General features: G+C 36.9%; 2 protein-coding genes across 5 annotated transcripts in view; one reads left to right on the top strand and one right to left on the bottom strand.

Annotated features, from left to right (window-relative positions):
- LOC134751533 (voltage-dependent calcium channel type D subunit alpha-1-like) overlaps positions 1–24,161 on the top strand; it is an 88,487-nt gene extending 64,326 nt beyond the window's left edge. For 2 of the 4 annotated variants that reach the window (XM_063686972.1, XM_063686974.1), the window contains 21 exons: positions 136–266; positions 758–902; positions 1,765–1,845; positions 2,923–3,021; positions 3,693–3,899; positions 5,073–5,172; positions 5,796–5,980; positions 6,993–7,090; positions 7,534–7,622; positions 8,919–9,059; positions 9,755–9,920; positions 10,348–10,356; positions 11,356–11,521; positions 12,144–12,249; positions 12,673–12,754; positions 13,747–13,839; positions 17,408–17,448; positions 20,667–20,743; positions 21,834–21,940; positions 22,826–22,892; positions 23,405–24,161. In XM_063686972.1, coding sequence (XP_063543042.1) covers positions 136–266; positions 758–902; positions 1,765–1,845; positions 2,923–3,021; positions 3,693–3,899; positions 5,073–5,172; positions 5,796–5,980; positions 6,993–7,090; positions 7,534–7,622; positions 8,919–9,059; positions 9,755–9,920; positions 10,348–10,356; positions 11,356–11,521; positions 12,144–12,249; positions 12,673–12,754; positions 13,747–13,839; positions 17,408–17,448; positions 20,667–20,743; positions 21,834–21,940; positions 22,826–22,892; positions 23,405–23,473 — 2,259 coding nt within the window. In that variant the 3' untranslated portion in view covers positions 23,474–24,161. Of the gene's footprint in view, positions 1–135; positions 267–757; positions 903–1,764; positions 1,846–2,922; positions 3,022–3,692; positions 3,900–5,072; positions 5,173–5,795; positions 5,981–6,992; positions 7,091–7,533; positions 7,623–8,918; positions 9,060–9,754; positions 9,925–10,347; positions 10,357–11,350; positions 11,522–12,143; positions 12,250–12,672; positions 12,755–13,746; positions 13,840–17,407; positions 17,449–20,666; positions 20,744–21,833; positions 21,941–22,825; positions 22,893–23,404 lie in introns of those variants that run through there. The other 2 variants (XM_063686973.1, XM_063686975.1) reach the window with 2 other exon arrangements.
- Positions 24,162–25,095: 934 nt separating this feature from the next.
- On the bottom strand, positions 25,096–25,685 carry LOC134751549 (cornifin-A-like). Its single transcript, XM_063687006.1, has one exon. The coding sequence runs from the start codon at positions 25,635–25,637 to the stop codon at positions 25,104–25,106; it is 534 nt and encodes a 177-aa protein (XP_063543076.1). The 5' UTR covers positions 25,638–25,685; the 3' UTR covers positions 25,096–25,103.
- Positions 25,686–27,500: the final 1,815 nt, after the last annotated feature.

Consider the following 27,500-nt stretch of genomic DNA (forward strand, 5'->3'; position numbering starts at 1 on the left):
GTGATGACGAAAAGAACAATAAGATCACCTGTCCGGTAAACGGGGGACGCTGGTTCGATTCCAGCTCTGGACACTGGTCATTTTTTCCTTTGTATATGACATTTATTTCAGTTAATAAGATCATTTTAATTCCAGGTGAACATCTTCGTTGGTTTTGTCATAGTGACGTTCCAGAAAGAAGGAGAGCAAGAGTTTAAGGATTCTCAATTGGAAAAGAATCAAAGAAACTGTTTGGAATTTGCGTTAAAAGCAAAGCCGAGTCGGAGGTAAAACATATTTATATAATTTTATTTCTTTTAAGTTGTAAACGAAAACGTAATGCGGGTTTTATCGCATAAATAGTGCAATACAAGATACAATTGCGAAACAACAAGTCCCAAAAGTAAGAAAATCGCAACGAGTGGTGATAAATTGAAACACGACCGAAGGGAGTGTTTTAAATCGCCACGATTTTATACTATGGAATTTATATGAAACACTAGCATGTGACGTCACGATCAAATTATGTACTCTTTATAGTTTTATACTGTTTTTAAGATATAAATTGTGTCTAAAACTAACTGCTGGCTACGTTTCTCTATTAATCTTCTGTTGCTTTATTTCTTGCATGGTGTAAAATAATTTATTTTGAATACAGTCAAATACCCTATAAGCCGCGTGGTCAAAGTCGTATTAAAACCAGTTCAAAACCATAAATTGTTATATTCAGTTATATTAAAATCGACCTCATGGTCCGTTGTCTTATTTCTTTGTGCAGATACATTCCAAAGCATCGTATACAGTACAAGACGTGGTGGTTTGTGACGTCAGAGCCGTTTGAGTACTTCATATTCACATTCATCGTGATCAACACACTGGCCCTTATGATGAAGTTCCATGACGCTAAACCTTGGTATCAAACGGTAAATAATACAATACGAAATATGGAGCATTTTCTATGAAAAGGGACCTTATTGTCGATGACGCTTACGCCGCACAGCGTCGCGCGGCATTGTATTTATATCGGAGCATCGTTTGTAATGAAGTAAGCGCCCTCGACAATAAGGTCCCTTTTTATAGGAAATACCACATATACTTTTCACTTATCATGCTCGTAAAGTTCGACTTTAAGTCGTGCGTAGACGACATAAAGTTGCTTATTATGTTCTAGAGCATAAGGTAAAATCATCTATTACGACCCTTATTGACTTAGCAATAAAGTCCAAAATCTGCCATACAAACTGCCAGCCCTGCCGGCACGCCCCCGACCGGCCCGAGTACAATTTTCTTTAGTTTTGAATAAATACGGTAGAATAACCTACAACATTGAATATTTTTGTATATTTTACTCACAATTGAAGTGAAAAGAAGAGTGTATAACTCAGGCATAAATGTCCATTTTTATCCTCGACTATATTGGTTCTCGCTGCGCTCTGACCAATAAATTGCCTCGGATAAAAATGGATCGCTTTATGCCCTTGTTGTCAATCTACTATTGTGTTTCTGATCTAGAACCTAGCCAAGATAATAAACTTACATCGATAAGCGCCGATCGAAAAGAAAAAAATATTGGGATGAGATGCAACGAAAAGCCACGTGATAATTTCCATACATTATTTCAGCATTTTTGTCATTTGTGGCTAGGTCGTATGGGCCTTATTTAATAAACATTACTGTCGATAAATATTTCAATTTCAAGCGTTTGGAAAATTTAATAGTGTTTGTGAATGGGCAATTCTGGTAATAAATTGTGATTTAGATTAACCTTAATTCATTTTTTTTCAGCTCCTCGATTATTTAAACATGATTTTAACGACTGTGTTCACGTTGGAGTTTGTCTTCAAGCTGGCTGCTTTTAAATTTAAAGTAAGTCGATAGATAATTTTATATAATGCTTTATAATTAAAGCCCGACCAGAAATATAATAATATGATCATTGTCAAGAGGGCGCTGTTATTCTCATGTATATTGTGTTCAGTTCAGTCAATTCCACGCAGACGAAGTCGCGGGCAAAAGCTAGTATTTTTATAAAAAATTGCGGCACTGTAAGGCACAAGCATTTTTGTACTGAATATGCTTGTGTGCCCCACAGTGCCGTACACTGGTGGAATCCCGCCTTAATGCTAAGACGGTCTAAGAATTTTTGAGTGCAGCCTATCAAAATAGCCTCGTAGCAAAATGACTAGGTATAAATGTGTCAAAAGCGTTCAGGTTCGCGGTCTTGTCTGTGGACATTACGAAAGTTAACGATTTGGGTGATTTTTAGGGTGCCGTACCCTAAAGGTAAAAACAGGGTTCCCGTTTTATTAGTAAGACTCCGCTGTCCGTCCGTCCGTCTGTCACCAGGCTGTATCTCATGAACCGTAATAGCTAGACAGTTGAAATTTTCACAGATGATGTATTTATGTTGCGGCTATAACAACAAATACTAAAAACAGAATAAAATGAATATTTAAGTGGGGTTCCCATACAACAAACGTGTTTTTTTTTGCGTAATGGTACGGAACCCTTCGTGCGCGAGTCTGACTCTCACTTGACCGGTTTTTTCTAAGACTTATCATAGAAATTTTAAGAGTATGTATGTATGTTGTTTATATATTTAGTGTGGATCAAACCTTGGAAGCTAAAAACCCACTTCCCGATTTCCGATTGGGCTGAAATTTTGCATACATATGTAAATCGGATGACAATGCAATATTATGATGACGTGGAGTTGTTCTGACGATGGAGACCGTAGGTGGCCATGTAATTCCCATGTGATAAAACAACGCAAACTAATTGTGTTTGGAGTTGTTCGAATTGTCTTGATGAGTATTAGTTGCATGTGGAGAGAAAATAAAAGTACAGTCAGCGATAAAAGCTTGTACCGGAAATGAAATTTTTGCAAAAAAAATATTTACCACTAAGGTGTTAACTTATTTAAAACTGCGTTTTTTTTTCTAGAACTATTTTGGTGACGCATGGAACACATTTGACTTCATTATTGTCGTTGGCAGTATTATTGACATTGTCGTGACGCAGGTCAATGAAATGGATCCCACAGTGAGTACAATATCTCTCTAAAGATGAAGAACCATGTGTTCTCGCAACCCTTTTGACGGTACTCAGCAAAGCTACTCGCTTCGGGCAAACTCGGCTCCGTTCGGGTCAGCATTGCTCCGAGCAATTATTAGGGTTGGCACAACTTGACGTTCCTTTGCGTGCACGATCACAGATAAGATAATTACTTGAATTTTGACAACCCTAAATAGCCGAAAGGGATAACATTATTCGACCCTGAACCGCTGTCAAACTTCGGTTTTGTAGGAAGTCTCTGTACGGGAGTACTATTATTTATTCTGTGCTATTGCCAATTATCAAAATTTTGATTCAATAAATTTAGCTGAAAAAGTTAAAATTATTTAATTTTATTTGTAAAACACTTATATTACGCCATATTTCTTTTGTAGCATATAATTTGGATTAATTTCGTTTTAATCATGAAGTCCGAGATATTTAATAAATTCTAACGAATAATATAATGGATAATGACCAGAGATTTAAAGATAGAGGTAGGATCGAAAAGTCAAAACTCTGATAAATAAATAAAATATAAAAATACCTAAAGCTGGCCAGACACACTAGGATACGCCTGCTCAGTTTAACCTGTACAGTTTAACTGCACAGGTAAAGCTGGAGACCGCTCTGAAACAACTATCGGTTTTTTTTTTCAGATGACACCCGACAAAAGCAAAGGTTCTGTGCTTAAGTACGTGGCATTCTTCCGATTGTTCCGAGCCATGAGACTGATAAAACTACTCTCTAGAGGGGAGAGGATCCGTACGCTTCTGTGGACCTTCATCAAGTCTTTCCAAGCACTGCCTTATGTGTTCCTGCTAATTGTGCTACTGTTCTTTATTTATGCTGTCGTGGGAATGCAGGTTGGTATTTAACTCCTCTTACAAACCTTTTTAAAATGTTGTCTCTTTCTAACAAACAGCAATGTCATAATAACTGGGGCCAACGATTATCAACGGTTCGTTAGATTTGACAGATGTTTATCAATAACGTCTTAACTATGTTTAGTTAAGATGTTATTGATAACTGCCGACTGCCGCCGACTGATAATAAACAAAAAAAACCCGGCCAAGTGCGAGTCGGACTCGAGTTCCAAGGGTTCCGTACATGACATAATTTAAACAATGTATTTTTTATGTGAAACGTGAGTGAAATGTCTTTAAAAAACCCGTAGGGGCCGGATCAAAAACTAAGTATTTAAATCCGACCCATTTCTAATAGGTTTTCCTGTAATGTATAGGTAAAGATCTATTTTGTGTATTTTTTCAAAATTTTAGACCCAGTAGTTTCGGAGATAAAGGGGGGGAATGGTCATTTATTGCCTATTTTCTTGAATAACTTCATAACTATTTGTCATAAAATTATTAAAAAAATATATTTGAGATTCTCACAATGAGCTCTTTCATTTGATATGTAACACGATATAGTTTGAAAAACTTTATTTTTAATTTTAACATTTACCCCCCAAAAGTGGCCCCCGTGTTTAAAATTCATTTGTTACGTTACATATCCGTCTTTGGGTCACAAACTTACATATGTATACCAAATTTCAACTTAATAGGTCCAGTAGTTTCGGAGAAAATAGGCTGTGACAGACGGACAGACAGACAGACATACAGACGCACGAGTGATCCTATAAGGGTTCCGTTTTTTCCTTTTGAGGTACGGAACCCTAATTAACGCCGCCACTCACATCAATCAAGATATCAATAAAAAATATATAACACGTCAAAACATTGCTTGTTTTTCACAATCAACTGTTATATTTATAGAGCAATGAAGAGTATCGCTTTTTCATAAATAATGAGTTATGAACAATAGGAATATATCTTTTACAATTAATACCTTCGGAAAAAAAAAAGAAAATTATCTTATTTCTTAGTCGATTGTGAAAAATCTGTTATTAAAACGTACTTAAGGCAATCAGGTAACGAAACGCCAAAAACTGGCGATAAAATCTTACATAAAAACGTTTTTTCTCAAAAAAATGCATTTTATTGTTTTAATTATATGAATAAACATTATTTCTATTTCAGCTATTTGGAAAGATAGATGTAGACGGTGAAACCATAACTGAACACAATAATTTCCAATCATTTGGTTCTGCATTGATGGCACTGTTCAGGTCTGCAACAGGTAAGAAAATTCACTTTTCACACACTGGATACACGTTTCATCTTGTTACCGAGTCATGCTCAGAATCTACAATGCAGAAACTATGATAAATTCAGATTTAGACTAATATGGACAAGATATGGTCTCATTGGAAGATCAGCGCTGGAAGCCACCAGCTCATGCTGAGATAAGGCCATTTCGTAGCACTTTAATATTTCCATGTTTTTTTTATATTATGTAATTTGTCTCGTTTGTGCTTACGAATAAAAATAATTATATTCTATTGTATAATAAATTGACAATATAAGAATGTGGTGGACTTACGAAGGTGACAATTTACGAATTGTACGCTGACGACATGGCATTGTGGATAGGTCAACAAGTAGTCCTGAGCCCACCAAATTTTGCGCCAGTATCTACTGGGAGCTATGGAACTTAGACCAGCGGGCGCAGCATGGTTCCATTTTTATTGCCTGTCACTATGCCCGTCACTTTCGCACTTACGTACTTATTAGAACGTGACAGGCATGGTGTCAAGCGATAAAAATGCGACCGTGCTACCGCCGCTGGTGGCAGTTTTGACATTCTTAAGCACATTGCAAGTCATATGGTTAAATTGAAGAATAAACATTATTCTTTTTCAGGTGAAGCATGGCAGGAAATCATGATGGCGTTATCCCGGAATAACAAGGAGCGTCCGGGCGAACCGGCCGGGTGCTACAACCCGAATGGGGAGGACTTGTCAAAGATAGACCCGGACGGAACCGGCTGCGGGAACTGGCTCGCTTTTCCTTACTTCATATCCTTTTCACTCCTCTGCACCTTCTTGGTGAGACATTTTTGCGTATAAACTTTTTTAGGGCCAGGCGCTACTGTAGGCCTAGCACATGATTGACGCGACAGTATCTCGCCGCGAGATAGACTACCCGTCTTTTACTAACTGTATGAATTGAAGGGGGACGGGTAGTCTCTCGCGCCAATCATGTGCTTGCCCGGCTGGTGCGTTCCGTTGCGTTGCGTCGCGTCATCGCGTTAATGTGTAAATTTAACCACTTGTATTTTTGGTTTTGTACTTCAATGACACTAAATTTCACAGTAGGTATGTATCTATGTAGATTCCAAATAAGACTAAAACACTTTAAATTACTAAAACATTAGACGAAATCAGCAGCAAAAATGCGACGAGTAAGGTCACACTCCGTGACCCTAAATTGGTAAACAAGAGCCATTTACGAGTAAGGACCTAGCTAAATTGGGTGTTCAACACTCACGTTATGGAATGCCTTTTTTAGCTAGATCCCTAAATGGCTCAACAATCACGGTGCGTGATTATACAACAAACTAAATTCACTATGATAAAATATACCTAGTTATGTGCGTTCGTCGATATCGTATTACGATACAAACGCGATTTTCGTTGAGCCAAATCAACCAAAACTACTACCTACGCTTTTAGTTGTAATATAACATAGTAAGTAATGTAATCATATAGTAATAACATTATTATTCATATTCTTGAACACAATGGGTTCAGAATACAATGGTTTTGGAAACAGCAATATTTTTGCAGAATGTATAACATATATAGTTTTTTAGGGTTCCGTACCCAGAGTGTAAAAACGGGACCCTATTACTAAGACTCCGCTGTCCGTCTGTCCGTCTGTCTGTCTGTCACCAGGCTGTATCTCATGAACCGTGATAGCTAGACAGTTGAAATTTTCACAGATGATGTATTTCTGTTGCCGCTATAACAATAAATACTAAAAAGTACGGACCCTCGGTGCGCGAGTCCGACTCGCACTTGGCCGGTTTTTTTTATAAAACAAAGACGTTTGTTTCAGATCATCAACTTGTTCGTAGCCGTTATTATGGACAACTTTGACTATTTGACCAGAGACTGGTCGATCCTGGGACCACATCATCTAGATGAGTTTGTTAGGTAATAATAAAAAAATACAAGACGTTTCAAATTTTTTTTTAAATTTCTAATCGAAAAAAAAAATGGTACCATTCGATTCCTTACATTTTATTAAAAAAAATTGTATGGCAACAATACACATAAACGCAATATTTCACCGACAAAATTGAAATTTCCTTGTTTTCCATACATCGAAACGGCTTCTAAGCAATAGCGACGTTACATGGTGACGTCACAATGCAGTGCTATTATGTTAGGAGCGTTTCGTCAGTAAAGTGCAGGTGCCAGACTTTGATCATCATTTGTGACTTTTGTATTGCTTTAAGGCAATGGGTTCCATACAGGCATTTGATCCTCAAAACAAACCTGATGGACTGATACCATTAATAAAAAATTGTCAATTTTCAAATTTTTTTTTGTTTGTTTGTTTGCCTATTGGCTTGAACCATAACTTAAAATTTCAGATTATGGAGCGAATACGACCCAGATGCGAAGGGGAGGATCAAGCATTTGGACGTCGTCCAGTTACTCAGAAAAATAAATCCACCTCTAGGTATAAAAAAACACATTTTTATTTTCCTAACAAAAAAAATACAATTGAGTCATATAGAAACAAGGTGAGCAATATCCATTTTTTTACCTGTGGATAGATATAGAGATAGAATATTCTTTATTGCAAGCTTCAGTGGAATCATAGATAGATATAACTCCGTAATAGATAGATACAGTCTAAGGAAAAAACGTGCCTCGAAAATCAAGAAAATTTGATTCTCGTTCAGAGGGCGCTACTAGCTTTGGCCTACTGTCGTATAGATGGCGTTGACGGTTTCGTTTGTTATTTAACAATTTTAACGCATAAGTGAAAGAACATGGGTCAAAATCATAAAAATAATTAATGCAAATAAAAAAAAATCATTTATCCATATTTAAATACATTTTATCGTATTTTTATAAATCTTCATTTTTAGTTTTAAAGTGTGTCGATAGATGGCAGTGAATTGACTGTGGTTATTAAATCTACTATGACAGTACCGCTCTAGTATAAGATACTCTATGGTGGAATATACAGCTTTCAATGCCAGCCAATGTGGTATTCGGGAGCGAATGATACGACCGGCCTGCTTCAGAACTGGTTTATTACTAAGTTACATACTTGCATACATGTCAGGAAAACAATCGGATGTTGCTGACTTTGATATGTATAAGTATATAGTATGTGTAATAAGTTAGGTAATAGAGTTAGACCAAGATAAGTCTGCAACGATTTTGACAGCACACGCAGTGTAAGTGTTATTTTAAACGTCAAACTTCTTTGAAATTATGATGTATAAATAACACTTGCACTGCGTATGATATCAAAATCGTTGCAGACTTTTAATCAATCAATCAAATGTTTTACTTACTTTTCTTGGTCTAAATATACAAGATATATGTCGTAATTGTACCTTGCTATAATTAACTTTTACTATAACAGTAGTAACTGAAATCACAAAAAAATAATTGGTAAAATCCTGGTAAATTTTAGTATGGATTACCTGATCTTTTACGATTTCAGGGTTGCTCTCATAACAAAAGTTGCTCCGAGTAATGAGTACAGTGGCGTATGTATTTCTTGTATCACCTAAAACATTACACCCCGTAGACTTATATTGACCCGGATATAGACCGGGATACAAAAGGTAATCACGGTCTATATCCCGGTCAATATAAGTCTAGTGAAACTAACCGTGAACCATTCAAAACTCCATTACACCCCGTATTATACAATTGTCACTTTTATTGTGTCAGTCCCACACTTTCACTTTCAAATGCATTATTAGCTTGGTCTGACTACAATTTTTTCCCCCAGGCTTCGGTAAGCTATGTCCTCACCGGACGGCCTGCAAGCGTCTCGTTTCGATGAACATGCCCCTCAACTCGGACGGGACGGTCAACTTTAATGCAACTTTATTTGCGGTGGTGAGGACACAGCTGGGGATCAAGACTGTCGGTAATTATCTAAGAGTCACAAAGCTGGAAAATTTCTTTTTTAAGAAAATTTCACAAGGAACAAAGGAAACTTTCTTTTTGGAAGTGGAAATTTCTCCATATGGAAATTTTGCAATTTGGAAACTTAGCGACGAGTGTATAAGTACACTAAGCGTCATCTAACTGGTTTTTTGTACTTTGTTGCTTCTTAGAATTATTAGAATTATCTTGGATACTCTACTGAGTATCTAATCATTATGTGAGATGGATCTAAAAATTTTATAAGCTTCACTGTACCTAGTAGTTTTACTTTCGTTTATCTAAATGCTTTCGCCTTTATTTAACTTGTTTTGGTATCCCTGAATGTGAGCAAAATTTCTGTGTTTTTTTTAACCCTCTCTTTGATAAGAAAAAAAAACCAGTGTGCTACAAACCAACCACCCACTCAACCACCCACCGTTTGCTCAATTAAAACGAATAGTAATATTTTGACATTTAATTTTCTGTGATATTTTGGTGGTAGTGTATACACTGTTAGTCTCTAATTGAACTTGTAAATAAATATTGTAAATATTGCATGCCTTCTGTTTGGTAGAACATAAGACACGCTTCTTTTAAATGTTTATCTACTTATGTAATACTATGTTCTTGCAATAAATTATTGATTGATTGATTGAATAAATAAATTGTATAACATTTTTTATAATATTTTAATAGGCATCATTGACGATTGCAACACGGAGCTGAGAGCCATCATCAAAAAGGTGTGGAAACGCACATCCAATAAGGTTCTCGACCAGGTGGTCCCACCCCCTGGTGACCCCAACGAGATCACCGTTGGAAAATTCTACGCTACATTCCTCATACAAGACTATTTTAGGAGGTAACTTTTTACTTATTTTTGTTACAACGTCTTTAGATATACGAACATTGGCATTCCACGTTCGGTCTTTATTATCATTATCAACTGTTGAGCGACAATTGTTTTTCATCACTGTGTCTGTCACTGTGTTGTTCTGTGACATTAAATGTTTGTACATATGCAATAAATGTGATTCTTTTTGTATTCAAATTACTCAAAGTTCCTGCAAAATCATTGTCGCAGTTTCGAAATTTTGGCCATCAATTTGAATGTTTATTTATTTATTATATTCTAGTCGTTAGAGTAGTAAGCTTCTAATGCACTCTATTAGAGAGAGCAACTGTTTGCTATTTATGTATGTAGATAGAACTGTCAATTTCTTTGTAGATAGAGTCAATGTTCTTAATTTTCATCTTCATTACATTAATACACAATTTTTACTTTATAGGAACCATGCGTAAGTCTGTTCAATACTAAGCAACTATATCGAAGACCGATCCGCTGTAATTTTTGCTTACCCTTGGCATCGTTTTGAGTTTTTTTGCCAACGCGTGTTTTTGATCTTTTGCTCTCCCCTTTTTGCCATTTTTAGGGTTGATTTGCAACAAGTTAAATTTATTGATTTATTTTGCACTGTGAATATGTTAGTTGCTACTTCGTGAGATACTGAAGCAATTAAGCATATTATATTTACTTTTGTGATAACAACGAGTTTTATTTTACATTAAACATAGTATAGGAAAAATCAGCATCCCATGTTTTTTTATAGTTTTAGTTTGGAATTTAGATCCAAGAAGCCCTTTTATTTGATTATAGTCAATCTAAAGCATGTTAATTTTTCAGCTAGTTATTAAGAAGCATATTTTCTCAGTGTTATCTTCTTGTTGTTTACAATCACTTGCTTTTAAATTTGCACAACTTTTGATTACACATTTGTATTTTCCTTGTTTTTGAGTGTTTTGTTGAGTTCAAGTTTTGTGCGTTCCAAATTCTGCATGTTTCGACTTGCTTATTTTATTATGTTTGTGCTTTTAAAAAATTTGCATTTGATTGTAAATACTCGACACAGAGAAGACATGTTGACAAACAATATTTTATATAAACTATTTATACCAATTTAGAAACTTTAATTGTTTTCCTAATTATATCTATAGTAAAGTATTTTTTTACTAACTAATATAATCAATATCAAGTTTTTTATCTTTATCATATGTAGCATCATTATTAACATATCAACAATTTAAATTAATACCATTCAAAAGACGAACATTGACATCGTCAACTTTTGCGTTTTTGAGTCCCTTTTCTTCTGTATCATTAACATCACCTCTCTCACCTACCACCAATACCTGTCAATCTTTTGCGTTTTTGAGTCCCATTTCTTCTGTATCATTAACATTACCTCTCTCACCTACCACCAATACCTTTCAATAATCTCAACTCTTTCCAACCAAAGGTTTAGGAAAAGGAAGGAGCAAGCGGCGGCGGAGTCGGTCCAGACCAATCAGATGACGTTACAGGCTGGTCTGCGGACCCTACACGAAGCAGGGCCGGAGCTGAAGAGGGCCATATCAGGAAATTTGGATGAGCTGGTGGCTGAGGCTGTTGAGCCTACTCATCGGGTGCGTTCTTAATTTAAAATTATTTATTAACGGCCTACTAGCCTAGTTACCTAGTCGGTAGTGACCTTTCTTACTACCCTAGTCGGTAGTGACCTTTCCTACGAGGCAGGAGGTCCCGGGTTCAAGTCATGGTACGGGCATTTATTTGTGTATTTAACACAGATATTTGTTCCTGGGTTTTAGATGTTTTTTATGTATTTATCTACACCTATCTAACATATATATTGTCTAGTAGCAACACAAGCCTTATTGAGCTTTTTATGGGACTAGGTTAATTTGTGTAAGATTGTCCCAAATTTTTATTTAATAAATTATATTTATTAGAAACAAAATAAATTAATTTATTGAAATTATTATAATTTGTGTTATTTCAAGTAGAAACCCTACTACAGGCATACAGGGGCGCCATAAGCCCTCAGGAAACTGCATACACTTAGAAAAATTCGACCCATGCCGCCGTGACCCGGGTGGCTGAGGGGCTTAGGCACATGTCGCGACAGCAGAGGACGCTGGTTCGAATCCAGCCCTGGGCACTGGAGGCCTTGATCGATTTTTCTTCGTCTATGACATTTATTTCGCTTTGTAATGTATTTATTCATTTGTATTATTTATTTTTATGCAGCGAACCCATCCACTGTTCGGGGTACTACAGAGTTTCAGAGGCTCCAGACACAGACGGGTCGAGATGCACAAACCGCCAGAAAGGACACCAAAGACTGTTACACTTAGTAAGTCATCTTTTAATATCAGCTTAAGAGTCACGGCATCCGCTGCCAAAAAGCCGCTTCCAAACAATCGAAGTTACGCTCCCATTTTAAAACGATAAGCTAAATCACATGAAACATGGCATGAACATTAACGTAACATATTAGTATATCTATATATGGTAATAGTTCTTGTTGCTAAAAATTATTATACAAAAAAAATTAGTGCGAGCAGTAGTTTTATATACATACTATAGTTTCAATTTGGTTGTCCCATCTGGCCTTAATAATGAGTGTTTAAATAATTATCATCAGAGCCCGAATCATCTATATGTTTTGAAAACTGTCTTTAACAACTTAAAGTAGTATTCCGCCGTTGGAAAAATAAACCTTTTTTCCGTCACTTGCCGTCTACACAGTAACTATAATAAACATTTTTCTCTTTAGATCTTCAACAAAAACAAGACTTGGGCTCAATGATCAGACGAGAGTTCGGAATGGATGGCCGAATACCTGAAGAAGACACATCGTAAGTAAATAGGATTTTAGCAGATACAGGTTTAAGGATAAAGGTCATAAAGGTGACATAATCCTATTATTACTAAGGTTAAACCACCGAATAAATAATAGTACTACCGTACAGAACGGAAACTTCCTACAAATCCGAAGTTTGACAGCGGTTCAGGGTCGAATCATGCTGTCTTTTTCTAATATATGGCACTATCCCTTCCGGCTATTTAGGGTTGTCAAAATGTAAGTCATTATCTTATCTGCGGTCTTGCACGTGAAGGGACGTCAAGTTGTGCCAACCCTAATATTTGCTCGGAGCAATGCTGAGTCGAACGGAGCCGAGTTTGCCCGAAGCGAGAAGTTTCGCACCCCCTGGCTTAACTACAGTTGATACGGTATTATTTGATGACATTTGTCAAATTTTCGACTCGTGGTACCGACTAGGGAATATACCTACGTCAGGGAGTAAGTATGCATAGTTAAACACCTACTTAGTTATGTCCTTCGAGCAACACCGGCTTCCGACACGTCGGAAGGGAGGAGCCCAAGCGATATCTTACCGTACAAATTATTCTGCCATTTTTTGCGGACGTACACACAGGCGTACTTCTCACTCACTACATACAAAATCCAATCTATAATGACGACACAAATACATAGAAAATGACACACGTCAGAGACAAATCTTGCACACTTCGATCTCTTTTTGTGTACGGACGAGTCACAACACGCACCGCCATAGGCACAGTTGTGCCTATGCTTAGAGGGGAAATAGTACGAATGCCGTCTCCCTTCCGTGTTGCTCGAAGTTTATGTCACTTATGGCCCGAGTTTAAAGAAAATTATTCGAAGCCCGTTTATTCCTTTCCAATTCCTTTCTTCATATTGTACGAGTAGTAAAGTAACGAGAATTTACTATTGCGGCTTGCGATAGAGACTCTAATTACTGTGCGTTAGTGGTCATTAATTATTTTAAGTAGGCACTTAATGAAATTGCTCTGATTTTTATAGAAAATATGACGACCATCACGCGAGCGACGAAGAGATCGCGATGGAGCCGCTACTCCGTGGAAAAGATTCTGAGAAGATATTCCACGCTATCGAGTAAGTTATTCTATTATTTATTCATTATCTCATTTAAAAAATATCTGGGTGCCTAGCCAAGATGCAAATCGTTTGCGCTAACAACGAAACGATATCTGTCTCTCTATCGCACTAATTCGCTAGGAGCACGACTGGTGCTGCCCTCATTTCGTCGGCTTTTCTAAGTAAAATCTTATGGAGTAATTAAAGTTCAACGCCTGCCGCTAGCATTAATTTTATTAATGTTTGACATTCCATAAGATTACGTGTTTGTGACAATCAGTGCTACTTCTTCCTCCACCGACTCCGTTCTTGCCAATATCTGGGTGTAGCGGCCGTGCAGGTCTCGACGACTCAAATAAAAAGACTTCGATTTGAAGTAAACTAATATAATTCTCAGTAGGGACTGGTTCAAGGTAAAGTTGACAAAACGGTTAAAAATGGTAGAAGTGGTGGCTATGGTATGGAGGCTGAGAGAGTGATTAAGCGAAATTGAACAGAAAAAAGGTGGTTTAAATTTAGGTGCCTCTAATTGGCCGCGATACAAGTTATGTGGAGCGCTCCTATTGGTGCTTTAAAAAAAGCCTCCGCATACTAATCGAGCCCGACGGCTGCGTTTAGCTACTGCTACGAATATTTTATATAAATAAAATGTTGCGTTCGCAACACTGGGCGTTTTCTGAAATAAATAATGAAAACCTGATTCTTTCAAATCTGGACATTCTTGTAGGCCATTAAAAAAAGATGTCCCAAAATGTCCATTCCATTACGTCACGTTTTAGTGTGATTTTTTTTCATCTGTATGTGTGTGACGTAGTGGAATGTACAATTTTCATACAAATTTTTAGGACATTTTTTTATTATTATCAGGATTATTAGGATTATTATTAGTGATTCTGAGTTGAAATAACCCAAAACACCAGGATCTGTGAGAATCAGTTTTTCAATATTTATTTTAGAAAACGTCTACCTTAAAAGCGATAGACAGACAGAAAGCGTTTCGTTATCGTAGCGCAAACGATTGGCATCTTGGCTAGACCCCCAGGGACCGTAGACAAGATGAAAATCGTTTATCAACAATCGTTTAGAAAAGTGTAAATGTATCGGGATGACACATGCGAACGAAAAGTCACGTGATCATTTTAATACATTACAGTATCCTCACCATGAGTTTTATGCGGCCTTCAACGCTAGCGACTGCGTCAACTCTCACGCAGTGCAACTCGCTTGCACCAATATCTGTACGAGGGAGATGCATTGTTAGTTTACGCAGTCGCTAGCTAGTATGTCAGTGTCAAACTCGTGGTAAGGATACAGATGTACCTTTGACGAATATTTATATTTTGAAGTATTCTTAGATTGGTTGTGTAAATATTAACCTAAGCGAAATAATATAGTAAACTTTGTTGCCGTTGTCATGTCTTAAATATTAGAGCTTTACTGTATGTAATTTATCTAATTTTTGTTTCGTAATTTCATTAAGAGTCCGTTTAATCTATGAGCGTTTTCACATTGTCCAATCCGATATCGGATGTCAAAAGTAAGTATAATGTAAGATATGTGTTTCTCTGTATTTATTTATGCATTTAATAAATCATTATTACTAAGAAGGGTTAACGCAAAAAAAGGCTTAATGCCAATGGTACTCTCCTGCAGCTGTTTTTGTCATTGCCACCTTCCGCTTCCGATAATGCTAGCCATGTCGGAGCCCCCGTCCACTGTCGGACGATAATTTTTGTTTGTATAGGTAATGTGTAGGCATAGTGTTTATTGTAGTGTGCGTGACCGCTAAAGATGGCGTCCTGGAGCGCCTCCGCGGTCTGACTACGGGGATGTAGGATCCTACATCCGATATAGTAAAAAAAAAAAATCGGATCGGACAATGTGAAAACGCTCTAACTCTGCAATAACTTTGCAGGACTAAGTGTGGAAGTGACACTGTGAATTTTCAAAGGAATTTAAGGAATAAGGTACAGATGTAGTGCATAATCCTTTGCCATCGTATTTTCTCGGAAACGTTCGTATTTGTCATGCTACTTCAGTCAACCTCAGTACTTTTTGTACTGATACTGACTGAAATAGCATGATACGTTCGTGCGTTTTCGTGAAAATATGATGGTAAAAGATTATGCACTGCAACAACCTTTGACAGTTATCAGCCCCATTCGACCCATGCCGCGACTCGGGTGGCCGAGTGGTTGAGGCATCTGCCGCGAATGCAGTCCTCTGTAGCGGCGGCAGGCGGCTGGTTCGATCCCGGCCCTGGGCACTGGAGGCCTTGGTTACTTCTTTTGTATATGACATCCATTTTGGTTTATGTTGCCACTTCCGCATTGTTACTGCAGTTTGTGCAGAGTTATACTCCGTTTTTATTAAGATTAGAATTCATCTAACCTCAAAAGTAGTGGTAATTAAATTAAGTTTTTCTTTCGAAATGCTAAAGTTCCCATCATGGAGACTATATAAAGGAGCCAAATCTCTATGCATGAAAAGTGTCCATCAAAAAACAGTAATTAGGCGGCGCCACCATACACCGAAATACTACCAAAAACAGCCTACGTAATTTGGTCGGGTTATTTGTTGCCTTGTATGGTTCATGTTATACTCATGTCCCAGAGCCTAACTAGCGCCACCGGAGAGATTAGGAACTATTATTTTAAGCTGAAAGCGGTCACTTTTGCAACAATTCTGCCATAAGAGATTGGCATCCTTTCTATACCATCCATATGATACTTAATATTGCGGTACAATAACATGTAAATGACACTATAATCATTATTAATAATACGTAGATAATGTATATAACTGAATTATTCAGTGCATAGTTACTCAGATTTAATTTTGGAGGGAAAAAATTATCACTGCTTTTGAGGTTATAAAATTTCTAATCTAAAAAAACGGACTATAGATTCATGAGGCTTCAGACGTTTTACCAGAGATGCCAATTTGGTCAATATCTTTTTATTTTATAGTCACCACCGCCACCGTCATACAGTTGAAGTTATGCTCATATTAAAACATTCTGAAAAAAATGAATTTTTTTCATAAACATTCAAGTTACCTTTTTTATATTATTTATTACATTCACCTGTAATAATATGTTACAAATCGAAGGCCGCAAAAATATCTGACACCATCTTTTTGTAGAGATGACCGTGTCACTTATTTTTGCAGCTTTCGAAGAGTAACATATTATTGAAGGTGACTGTACTAGTTTTTACAAGCTTTTATTTAACTTGATGTTGTCCGGCGGACTGATAGTCAGCAGGCCCCTTAAGGGCAAGCAGTACGCGCTTTTTTTTTCTTCTTTAATATATGTATAATATCTATTTCAGTTTATAGTACCAGACATTCATATAATAATAATTCATATAATATAAGTAATAATTAAGATATAATTCATATCATATAATATAAGCACGTCGTTTTAAAATGAGATCGTAACGTCGATTGTATGGGAGCGTTCGTGTGACTTAATATTTTCATTTTATTAGTACATTGTTGTCATTAAATGTTGTATTGAAATGGTTATCTCAATCATGGCACATTAAAATCAAGAAAATAGTAAAAAAGGGATGAATGTTCGCAGAAAAACATCAAATGACTTAATGCAGACGATGAGAGGCAGAAGTAAGTCCATTTTAGTGTGTTGTGATTCAATATATTATATTTTTACAGTCTCAGTTAACGACGAAAACTCACTAATAAATTTCTGATTTCTGAAGGTGTAAGAGCGTACACATATTTTTGAAACTGGGAATGCATATATATTTATGCCCTTGACTGTACATGCGGCCCACGACAATTAGCTCCATGCATGATTTTATTTTTATTTTTGTAATTATAATTTATATCGTTTCAACACCAGAAAAACATTAACTACTTTTGTTCACATTATTTGTTAAAAAATTATTTAAATGTTGAAAAAGTTTGAGCGGTTGAAACGCTCATATTTTTTGGCGCGAATTCGACAGAGCGTGATGACGTCACACGTTGGCCGGCCCAACTGACGTGTGCTACTAATGACACTTATGTGAACTAATCTGGCGAACGCGTGACGTCACGTGACATTTCGCGCGTTTCGCTCACTAGCTTTCCGCGGGCAAATTTTTGTACTTTTTATTTATTATTTTAAGTAATTAAATGGTAATTTAATAACGGAAATGCATTTGTAACATGATATAACGGTAAGAAACATCCGAATATAAAATATTTCGTTCAAATATAATAATACAAAAAAAAATACAAAATATTTATTGCCAGAAAACATTGTTAACAAATTTTTCACAGTGACTGACACTAGGCTGAGCCTGTCCTGCCGAGTCCCTTACAATAATTTACAGAAAGCAACACGCATGCAATAGGAAAATTAGTTAATAGTATTTTCAAGTATACATATTTATCCAGATGAGGTTTAATATTATATTATATTTGAATAAACTTCATGCATGAGGCTAATTTTGGTGTCTAGCCATAGTTAAGTAGGTAGTTGCCGGGCACCGCTATGGAACGGACGCTTGTTCGCGCTTGCGCCATCTATCGGTCATATCAGTTGTAATAAATGAGTTTTGTTAGAGAGTGAATCTTCTTTACCTAATACTATTATTTATTATGTGCTAGCGGACTGGTAATGGGTAGGCCCCTTTAGTAAGTAAACTACACGATTCGACTTATTAAATTTGTTATTGAGTGAGTTTTGGTTGGTAATGAATGAAACATTATATTTATACATATATGTACACAGATTTACGTATTTAATTATTGGTATGTACTTATACTTACTGTTTGCTTAATATTGCTTTATAAGTATGTATTTTAATTGCTTTTTTCTACTAATTAATATTTTTACAGATAACCTGGTTTTTACCTGTTTTGTTGTGGCGTTTGCATTAACTAAAATTATTAACATTAAATTAAATACACTACCAAATTAATATTACCTATATTATTTTTAGGGTTCCGTACCCAAAAGGGTAAAAACGGGACCCTATTACTAAGACTCCGCTGTCCGTCTGTCTGTCTGTCACCAGGCTGTATCTCATAAACCGTGATAGCTAGACAGTTGAAATTTTCACAGATGATGTATTTCTGTTGCCGCTATAACAATAAATAATAAAAAGTACGGAACCCTCGGTGCGCGAGTCCGACTCGCACTTGGCCGGTTTTTTATATTAAATCCCGCAGGTCAATTCTAATTTAATAATTTGTTATGGTTTTGATCTGGTATTGACACGACCTTGACGATCATCTTGGTGACTTTCATTTCATTTCGCATAGACCAATCCTTCAAGGTCATATCGAAAATATTTAAAATTTCAAAACCTAGAATCTTACGGACGTGATATCGCACACATGATTTCATACAAAATGTATGGATAGGTAAAAACCTCTGGGATTTGTAGTTAGACCAAGATAAGTCTGCAACGATTTTGATAGCACACGCAGTGCAACTGTTATTTTAAACGTCAAACTTATATGAAATTATGGCGTATAAATAACACTTGCACTGCGAATTTCAAAGTTTCGGGGTGAAATGGCAAAAGTTGGTATTTTTATCACTATCCTAAAGCCTAAGACTTTAGCTTTTTTTTACATTATCGTATCGTATGTAATTATAGAAACTAAGTTTTTTTAGAAAGGCAGGAATAGCCACAAAAACATTATTAACGAATTTTCGATTTTATAAATCTTCTATTATTTTGAAGTTGGCTAAAAAAGATACTTATTTTGAATATATCGCGCCACCTAGTGGACATTTTCCCAGTAACGTCACATTTACTCTAGAGTACTTGTAGTTAACGTAGCCCTACAAAAGATGGCGCTGTATTCAAACCTTCCTTCATATTACTTTCAGGGTCAGACAAAGGATATTATCAACAAAGTCATTTTAACTTAACACTCGTTTGGGTATAGTCAAGGCATTTAATTTCAGATCGTTTCGTACCTTGTCATAGTGACAATCAATATATGAAAGTAGAAGGGACCACATACTATTGTCACTGTGACAAGGTACAATCACTGACTGTAATTGTTGAGCCATTTAGGGTTTACTTTACATTGGACATTTTATACCGTTAGTATTGACAACCAAATTAGCTTGAACCCCTAAATAGTTCAACAATTAAAGTCCGGAACTGAACGAAATGGTACTGAATGTGTATTATTCTCATTTAACAATTGATTACAGTTTTAAACAGGTTTTGATACGATTTTGACTAACGTCTTGGTGATATTTTCAGTATTTTCACTTAAGAGCAAGCTTGGCCGAATTTCACCTTCCCATAGAAACGGAGTTTCGTTCTCATTTTAAAACTACGTATTAAATTGGATTCTTATTAAACTTTGCACATGCAATGATATGAGGTATATCTAGGTCTGTAATTAGTTTATATAGCTCCAGTTTATAAAACAAACGAAATAGAGCAAAAACAAGTTTTTTATGAAAAACTTAAATTCGCTGTATTTTTTTTACTATGGTATCTGAAGCTACATAAACTAATTACAGACCTAGATATACCTTATCCAATTGTAAGTACTAAGTTTCAGAGCAATCTAGCTACTCGTTTCAAAATGAAAGCGTAACTACGTTTGTATGGAGAACCGAGCTTGCCGGGGACTCTTATCAGCGTGTGCGCACTTCAAGGCAGTATCAAAATAATATCAAAACCGTAACAAGTTGTTAGATCTGAATCGGGCTCATGGTTCGCGAGCAGCAGCGGTTTACCGACCCGTTTATCAAAAGCTTGTAGCTTGTAATACAAGTGGAAGTCCCTTTTTGATAGCTTTTGTTAGAAAGGGACCCTGTAGACAAAATGTGTGTAACATTGTGCTTGTTTGTAACATTTCAGATCATGACCAAAGGTCGAGCCGGAACAACAACGTGCCTTATTGTGTGGAGAATCCGGCGGAGACGCTTATTGCTCGTGTAAGTCTTTAACGGCCCGGCCACGACATCGCGCGGAGGCGACAGCGGCGAGCGGCGGCCATATATAGGTGGGAACGAAAGGTCCGATCGCTGTGTCTCGGTCCAACCTATGGCCGCCGCGCGATGTCGTGGCCGGGCCGTAAGGTTTCCGAATGTTTAGTTCCGAAAGTTCTGTTACACGATGTTCTTTAGGGTTCCGTACCCAAAGGGTAAAAACGGGACCCTATTACTAAGACTCCGATGTCCGTCCGTCCGCCTGTCTGACAGCAGGCTGTATCACATCGTGACAGAACAGAAATACATCATCTGTGAAAATTTCAACTGTCATGAGATACAGCCTGGTGACAGACGGTCGGACAGCGGAGTCTTAGTAATAGGGTCTCGTTTTTACCCTATGGGTACGGAACCCTAAAAATGGAAACTTGAGATAAAGTTAATGCTTCGCGCCAATGAATTCGCTTCTGTGCTGCCGTCTACAGTTAATGCTCGCTCACTATAGACTGTTGTTGTTCTTTATGATCTGTCTCTATGAAGAGTCTGTCTGTCACACGGAACTTCTCAGAGATGGCGCTGTCCGCCTATCTGTAAAGCCTGTCCGTACATTCAGGCCAATGAAAGTCGCGTAAAGCACTGCCACATGTTGTCGTGCTAATACAATAGATGGCACTTTACGAGTTTACGAGGTGACATACTTTGTGGTATAAGTAAACTGTATATAAGTAGTAGTGAATTGTTTGGATAAGAGATCAATAATTATTATTGTTTTAATATTGTCTTCCGTTACCGCGATAGTTATTCATGAAATAAAACTATGAAAACCACCATCACGAACGCTGTAAAGGGTTCGAAACGTCGGGATGTATTATAAATTCAATATACGCGATAGATAGAGATCCCTCAAGGGGATAAGTTCGCCTTTGTACACATTTACTGTATTCTCTCTGTGTTATGTACTTGTTTTATGCAATAAAGTGTTTACTACTATTACTACTACTAGGCGATATAATCCGTTTTCATAGTTTTATTTCATGTTTGTTTGAACCAATAATGGTTGGGGTCAAAGTTACACGCGACATATTATATTTTACAGGTTTTGACAGAGCAGGGTCTCGGCAAATACTGCGACCGCGATTTTCTCCAGAGTACCTCACATGAGATGCAGGAGGCGTTGGGCCTCTCCCAGGAGGCGATGGACACGTAAGGACAAATCGTATAACTTTTCCCATTTGGGTAATTTTTCCCAAAATACATTTAGAGTACCCAGAATGTGATGCAGGAGTCTCTGGGCCTCTCATAGGAGCCGATAATTACATTAGGACCAGGATAAAACTTTCGAATACGCGACTTTGCGCAGTTCGGGTACCTAAAGCTTAATTGGTGGCGATTGGTAACTCAATCTAAGGTCAGTGTTGGTAACGCAACCCGTTGGTTAGTATTAGCCTAGTATGTTGACTGGAGTACAGAGGTTTCTACTAAATATTGAAATGAAGTGTAGACAGATAAATCGCGACGTATTGGGTTAATTTTGCGAGGCCCTTTGTAATTTTTTTTTGGTAGCTAACACAAAAGTTTTTGCGATGTGCGAGGCCTTCGGTGGTCGCCAACGCCTGGCGCTGCCACTCATACATAGTATATACAAGTAATTATACATAGATGCGCCACCGAGCGACCGGGGGTAAGAGAAAGAATATTTATATAAAATTTGGGCAGCATAGGATTTTTTCTCTTTCACTTATAATTTTCGGTATTTCGCCATCGCCTCCTACCTATGATGCCACCCGGTCAGTAATAAGGACAAAGCATGGCACTATTTTCTCTTTCCTCTTATAATATAGGAATCGCAATAAGACTATCATTCTCTATCAAAGAGTGTCAGGCCCTTGGCCGCCACTGTATCCAGTGGCACTCTTATCATTTCAAGTTTGCTTAAGACGAAAGTGGAGGACCCGCACGAAATCGCCTTTTCTTACAAAGAGATGAAAGTTTTCCATAAGTGTTTATCTAGCCCCAGTGTTTCTCTCACTCTATCTAACTTTGAGTTACGAGAGTTACGAGTTTGCTAAAATTGAACTTTTTTCACAGCGCTGCGAATCTTATCATTTTGCAAGAGCGGCAGATGCACAGATCACAACAATTGCCAAATAATGTGGTAAGATTCTAGTAAAACTGTTTTCATTCATCACTGCTCACTCCGTCCGATTTGTACTTTGACATACCCTATATATTTATGGAATATTATTAACCTTTCGTATGAGCATGTCAAAAAATTGCCATATAAATAGCAATCGTGACTTCAAGTTTAAGTTGAATATTCGACTGGACATATGGAGCAGATCTGCTCCTAAGCATACGAAAGGTTAAGGTAAACGTGGAGAAGAACGACTATAAGGGAAGACCGGCTACGAGCTCTTTCGTCACTTTTAACTCTTGCGTTTATGCTGTATAGTACATATATACTCCAGAAGGTCAGTAGAGCAGAAAGAGTGAAGCTCTTCCTTTCTAACTGTTCCTCACATCGACCTTGGTATTTCAAAGTTTGTGTTTAACAGACGGTTTTATTAACCCATTAGATTTTCTACAATACTACAATAAAGTCAATATTTAATCCTATCCTTATAATATTGCCTGTATTTTTTTAATAAATTTATTTTTTTCTTTTAGGAGAGCATACTGTCCAGGCAGTACCACCCCTTCCATCAACCCCCGATGCAGCCGCCTCAGAGAAAATGATATTTTGTACTTTTATACTTGGATTATACCCTCCACCGGTGCGGCGTGGTAACCGCACTCGGTCTTACCCTTCAAAAGGGTTTGTTACCCTTTTTTGAACCCGGCCCGGGTTTTTTGAAGATTTTGCAATCGATTTTAATGAACCGCGTAGCTTGTAATGTTATTTTAAATTTTAAGTATTTTAGCATTTTAATATTTTCAATGCCTTCGGAGTTTTAAAATATTCTAAATTTTAAAATGGGGTTTTAGATTATTCTAGTTTTTGGACAGCTTTTCGCAAATGCCTGAGATTTTATTGTAAATAATATGAAATATTTTATTGACTAGTAAATAATGTTATATACCTAATGGGTATGTGCCTTAATTATTACTGATGTATGTGTTTAAGTGTCGGACTGTGAAAATTGTGGCCCCATAGTATATTTATTACTTATATAGTAAATACGTGCCAAAATTATTACTTCATATTAGTAAACTTTTATATTATTCTCTATATATTGCTACTGAAATTTAAACAATACTATATTTATTATTGGTAAATAATATTTCAACCAGTGTAGGTATTTTTCTAATTTTAATGATGCAAGTCTAGTCAGTTTGCTTGCTTGGAAGAGTTTTATGTAAATGTTTATGTTGTATTTTGTATGGAGATATTGTTATTGTGAATAAAATTGTTGCAACAAATTTATACTTACCTTTTAATAAACTACCTTCTAATAAGCACCTTCCAAATTACTCTTGCAGCGTGCACTGCATAATGGCTTGAAGTTTTGAGTAGGTAGTATCTAAAGGGAAAAAGAGTTCGTCAACACAGAATAGGTAGCATATGTTCATAACAATCATAACATAATAAATAAAAAAGTGACCAATTTTACGTCCTCATAAACATTAAGTTTGAATAGATAGATTTGTTCCAATTAATTTTAGCAGCAAACATACTATCAAAAGGACCTTATTTTATGCACTAAGAGTTCTAAATATCAATGTGGACGAAATTATTAAAAATATTTTAAACTTTTTATTGAAGTTACGTGAAAGGATGCATTTAACAATAATATGTTTTAAATGCAAATAATTATGAGCTCTACAACATACAAAAGGTAGGAAGGTATCATTTGTTTACAAATAATTAAAATGTAGCCTATAGGAAACATATAGGTTACATATATATGTTTATGTTATAATATAACTATACTATAAGTTCTCGGTACATAATAATAATAACGAGAAATATTTCATAATTGCTTTATTTTCTGGTTTCTTTGTGTGTCAAGTATTCTAGTAGAACAGTATAGTCGGTTCCATTGTCAACTTCTTTTAAATTTTCCATTTTTTGCAGTAATTCCTTTTTCAGATCTTTAATATCGCCCTCAAGGTTATCATCGTGGATCACTTTTTCTTCTTCATGCACTTTATTTGAAAGTAAAAGAGCCCTTGTTAGGCTGTTTAGCCCAACTCGTATCCGAGAGTCAGACATTTTGTTTTATTATATATTATTTGGCATCATGTGTTCATAGGGTTACCAAGTTTGAATAGGGTAACTTTTCAATAGGGTTTTTAATAGGGTTTCCTGAATTTTGCAAGTCTCACATAAAATAATAATTATTGTGTTTTATCGTCGATACAAATTTTAGTGCTTTTTAGGTGGATAATAGTGTGCATACTTTGCATTGCATCTCGCTAAAGCCTGATCTTTTTTTTGTATTTCACAAGGAGTGGGGATCCTTGGGGGTGGAGGGGGTGGTTCAGGTGGGCAGCCAGGCCACGGTAGGTCCGGATGAGCTGCAGTTGCGTCTCTAATCCTGTTACATCTTGCAAAACCAGTTACTATTCTCCGCACTGGACACTTTGGTAGTATTACTTCCTTAGAAATAGGGATTGGAAGATTTTTCACTTTTTCGATACAAATAGCGGGGCATTCAGGAACTGGGGGGTGAGGTTCGGGAGGTGGTTTAGGACAGAAAATCACCCCTGCTTTTAACTTCTGTTCCCTAATCTGTATTTGGCATGGGGTTGGTGGAATTGGTTCTGGGTCAGGAGGCAAGTCGCATTTCTTTAATTTGACGATGTCACCTTTTTCCGGTATTGGTTTTTTGGCGCAGGGATGAAGAGCTTCGGGTGAGAGGGGCTTGATATGTGAACCGCCTGAGCTGCCCTCGGCCATATTTGACAGGATGGATTTACGGTTTTTTTTTCTTATAGTCAACTGTCATGTTGACGAATAGAGTAGGTAATGCAAGAAGTCTTGTAAAGGAGAAAGGTTTTAACCTAGCGACTTGCCCCGGCTTCGCACGGGTAAACCTTAATAAAATACACCTAAACCTTCCTCAAGAATCACTCTTTTGATAGGTGAAAACTGCATGAAAATCCGTTCAGTAGTTTTTAGGGTTCCGTACCCAAAGGCTAAAAATGGGAACCTATTACTAAGACTCCGCTGTCCGTCTGTCCGGCTGTATCTCATGAACCGTGATAGCTAGACAGTTGAAATTGTCACAGATGATGTATTTCTGTTGCCGCTATAACAACAAATACTAAAAAGTACGGAACCCTCGGTGGGCGAGTCCGATTCGCACTTGGACGGTTTTTGAGTTTATCGCGAACATACATACATACAGACAGACAGACGCGGCGGGGGACTTTGTTTTATAAGATGTATAGATAATTCTGTCTAGAGGTAAGTTTATGCCAAAAAAGATGTGGCACCATCTGTTCCAGCTGTCAAACTAGGGGGTACGTTTCTTACTAAGAATAATATATCTTCTACGATCAATAACTAGTTTTGAGATTTAAGAATACACTAATATGTCTTTTAGGTAAGGAGAGTCAGCAGAACTAATAGCTTAGCACCCCTCCTCTTTTTTGTTGGCACAGATGGATCCCACTCACTGGCCCGGGAGAAGCCAAGGGACTATGTCCGACGCCCACGGACTAGACTTGGGGTGTTCCGCCACGCGCTTTGTGGACGGGGTTTCGGGAACGCGTCTGCAGACCACCGATACCCCGTCGGCTAGCTTAGCGCCCCTGCATACATATTTGTAGAGATGCTAAGTTAATTAGCGGTTTGGTGTATCAGGATGGCGGGTGTACATCAACAAATGGAGCTGCGGTATACGTCAAGAGTTAGTGCTAGCAATGTGCCAAATGTGCGCCAAAATTGGCGCAATGTGATCTTTAAACTCCAGAGATATTTATGATATAAATGTCACTCGCATATTGACCACAATATAGTTATTCGCGTGCAATAAAGATACCAACAGTCGGGTCAATGTGCGAAAATCTATCAGAAAAGCGTCTCTTCTTTACAACTATGAGGCGTACAGTGTATACACCCAGCTGCAAAAGTGCATACCCACTTTATAAACTTTCGCAGCTCTTTGTACATGTATGTGTAGGCACCTTTACCCTTGTTGAAATAAGATTTTGACAAAAAAATAATTTTGCTACAAGCTTTTATCGCTGACTGTACTGTTCTTTCCACAGGCAACTAATACTCATCGAGACAATTCTAAGAACCCCAAACAATTAGGTTTCGTTGTTTTATCACGTTTTTTTTTTATTTTTTATTAATTGAGTTCCTGTGGCCACCTCCTGTTTCCATCAACAGATCAGCTCGATGGTATCATAATATTGCACTGTCACCCTACATACATATGTATGCAAATTTTCAGCTTCATTGGAAGTCGGGAAGAGGGTCAAATTTAACTTGCAAAATTTGACTCGTACAAACATACTTAATACATACATAGATACATTGCAAGTTAATAAAAAGCTTGTAAATAAAAAAATTAAAACTCAAATATGTTCATTAAAAAGTGTACATGTAATCTTTAATTTTGTAATTGCCTTTCTGAATGTTCCTGTTATGTCTTCAAATTGTATGTATCATGGTTACAAATATGATTCGTTTTTGATTCTGAAACAGAAAAGATAAGATAAGCATCGTTAGCCTCCAGCGGTGTCAGCATGGTTGCATTTTTATCACCTATGCCTGTCACTTTCGCACTTCCATACTTGTTAGAACGTGACA

This window comes from Cydia strobilella, chromosome 22, assembly GCF_947568885.1.
Source record: "Cydia strobilella chromosome 22, ilCydStro3.1, whole genome shotgun sequence".
Lineage (NCBI taxonomy): Eukaryota > Metazoa > Arthropoda > Insecta > Lepidoptera > Tortricidae > Cydia > Cydia strobilella.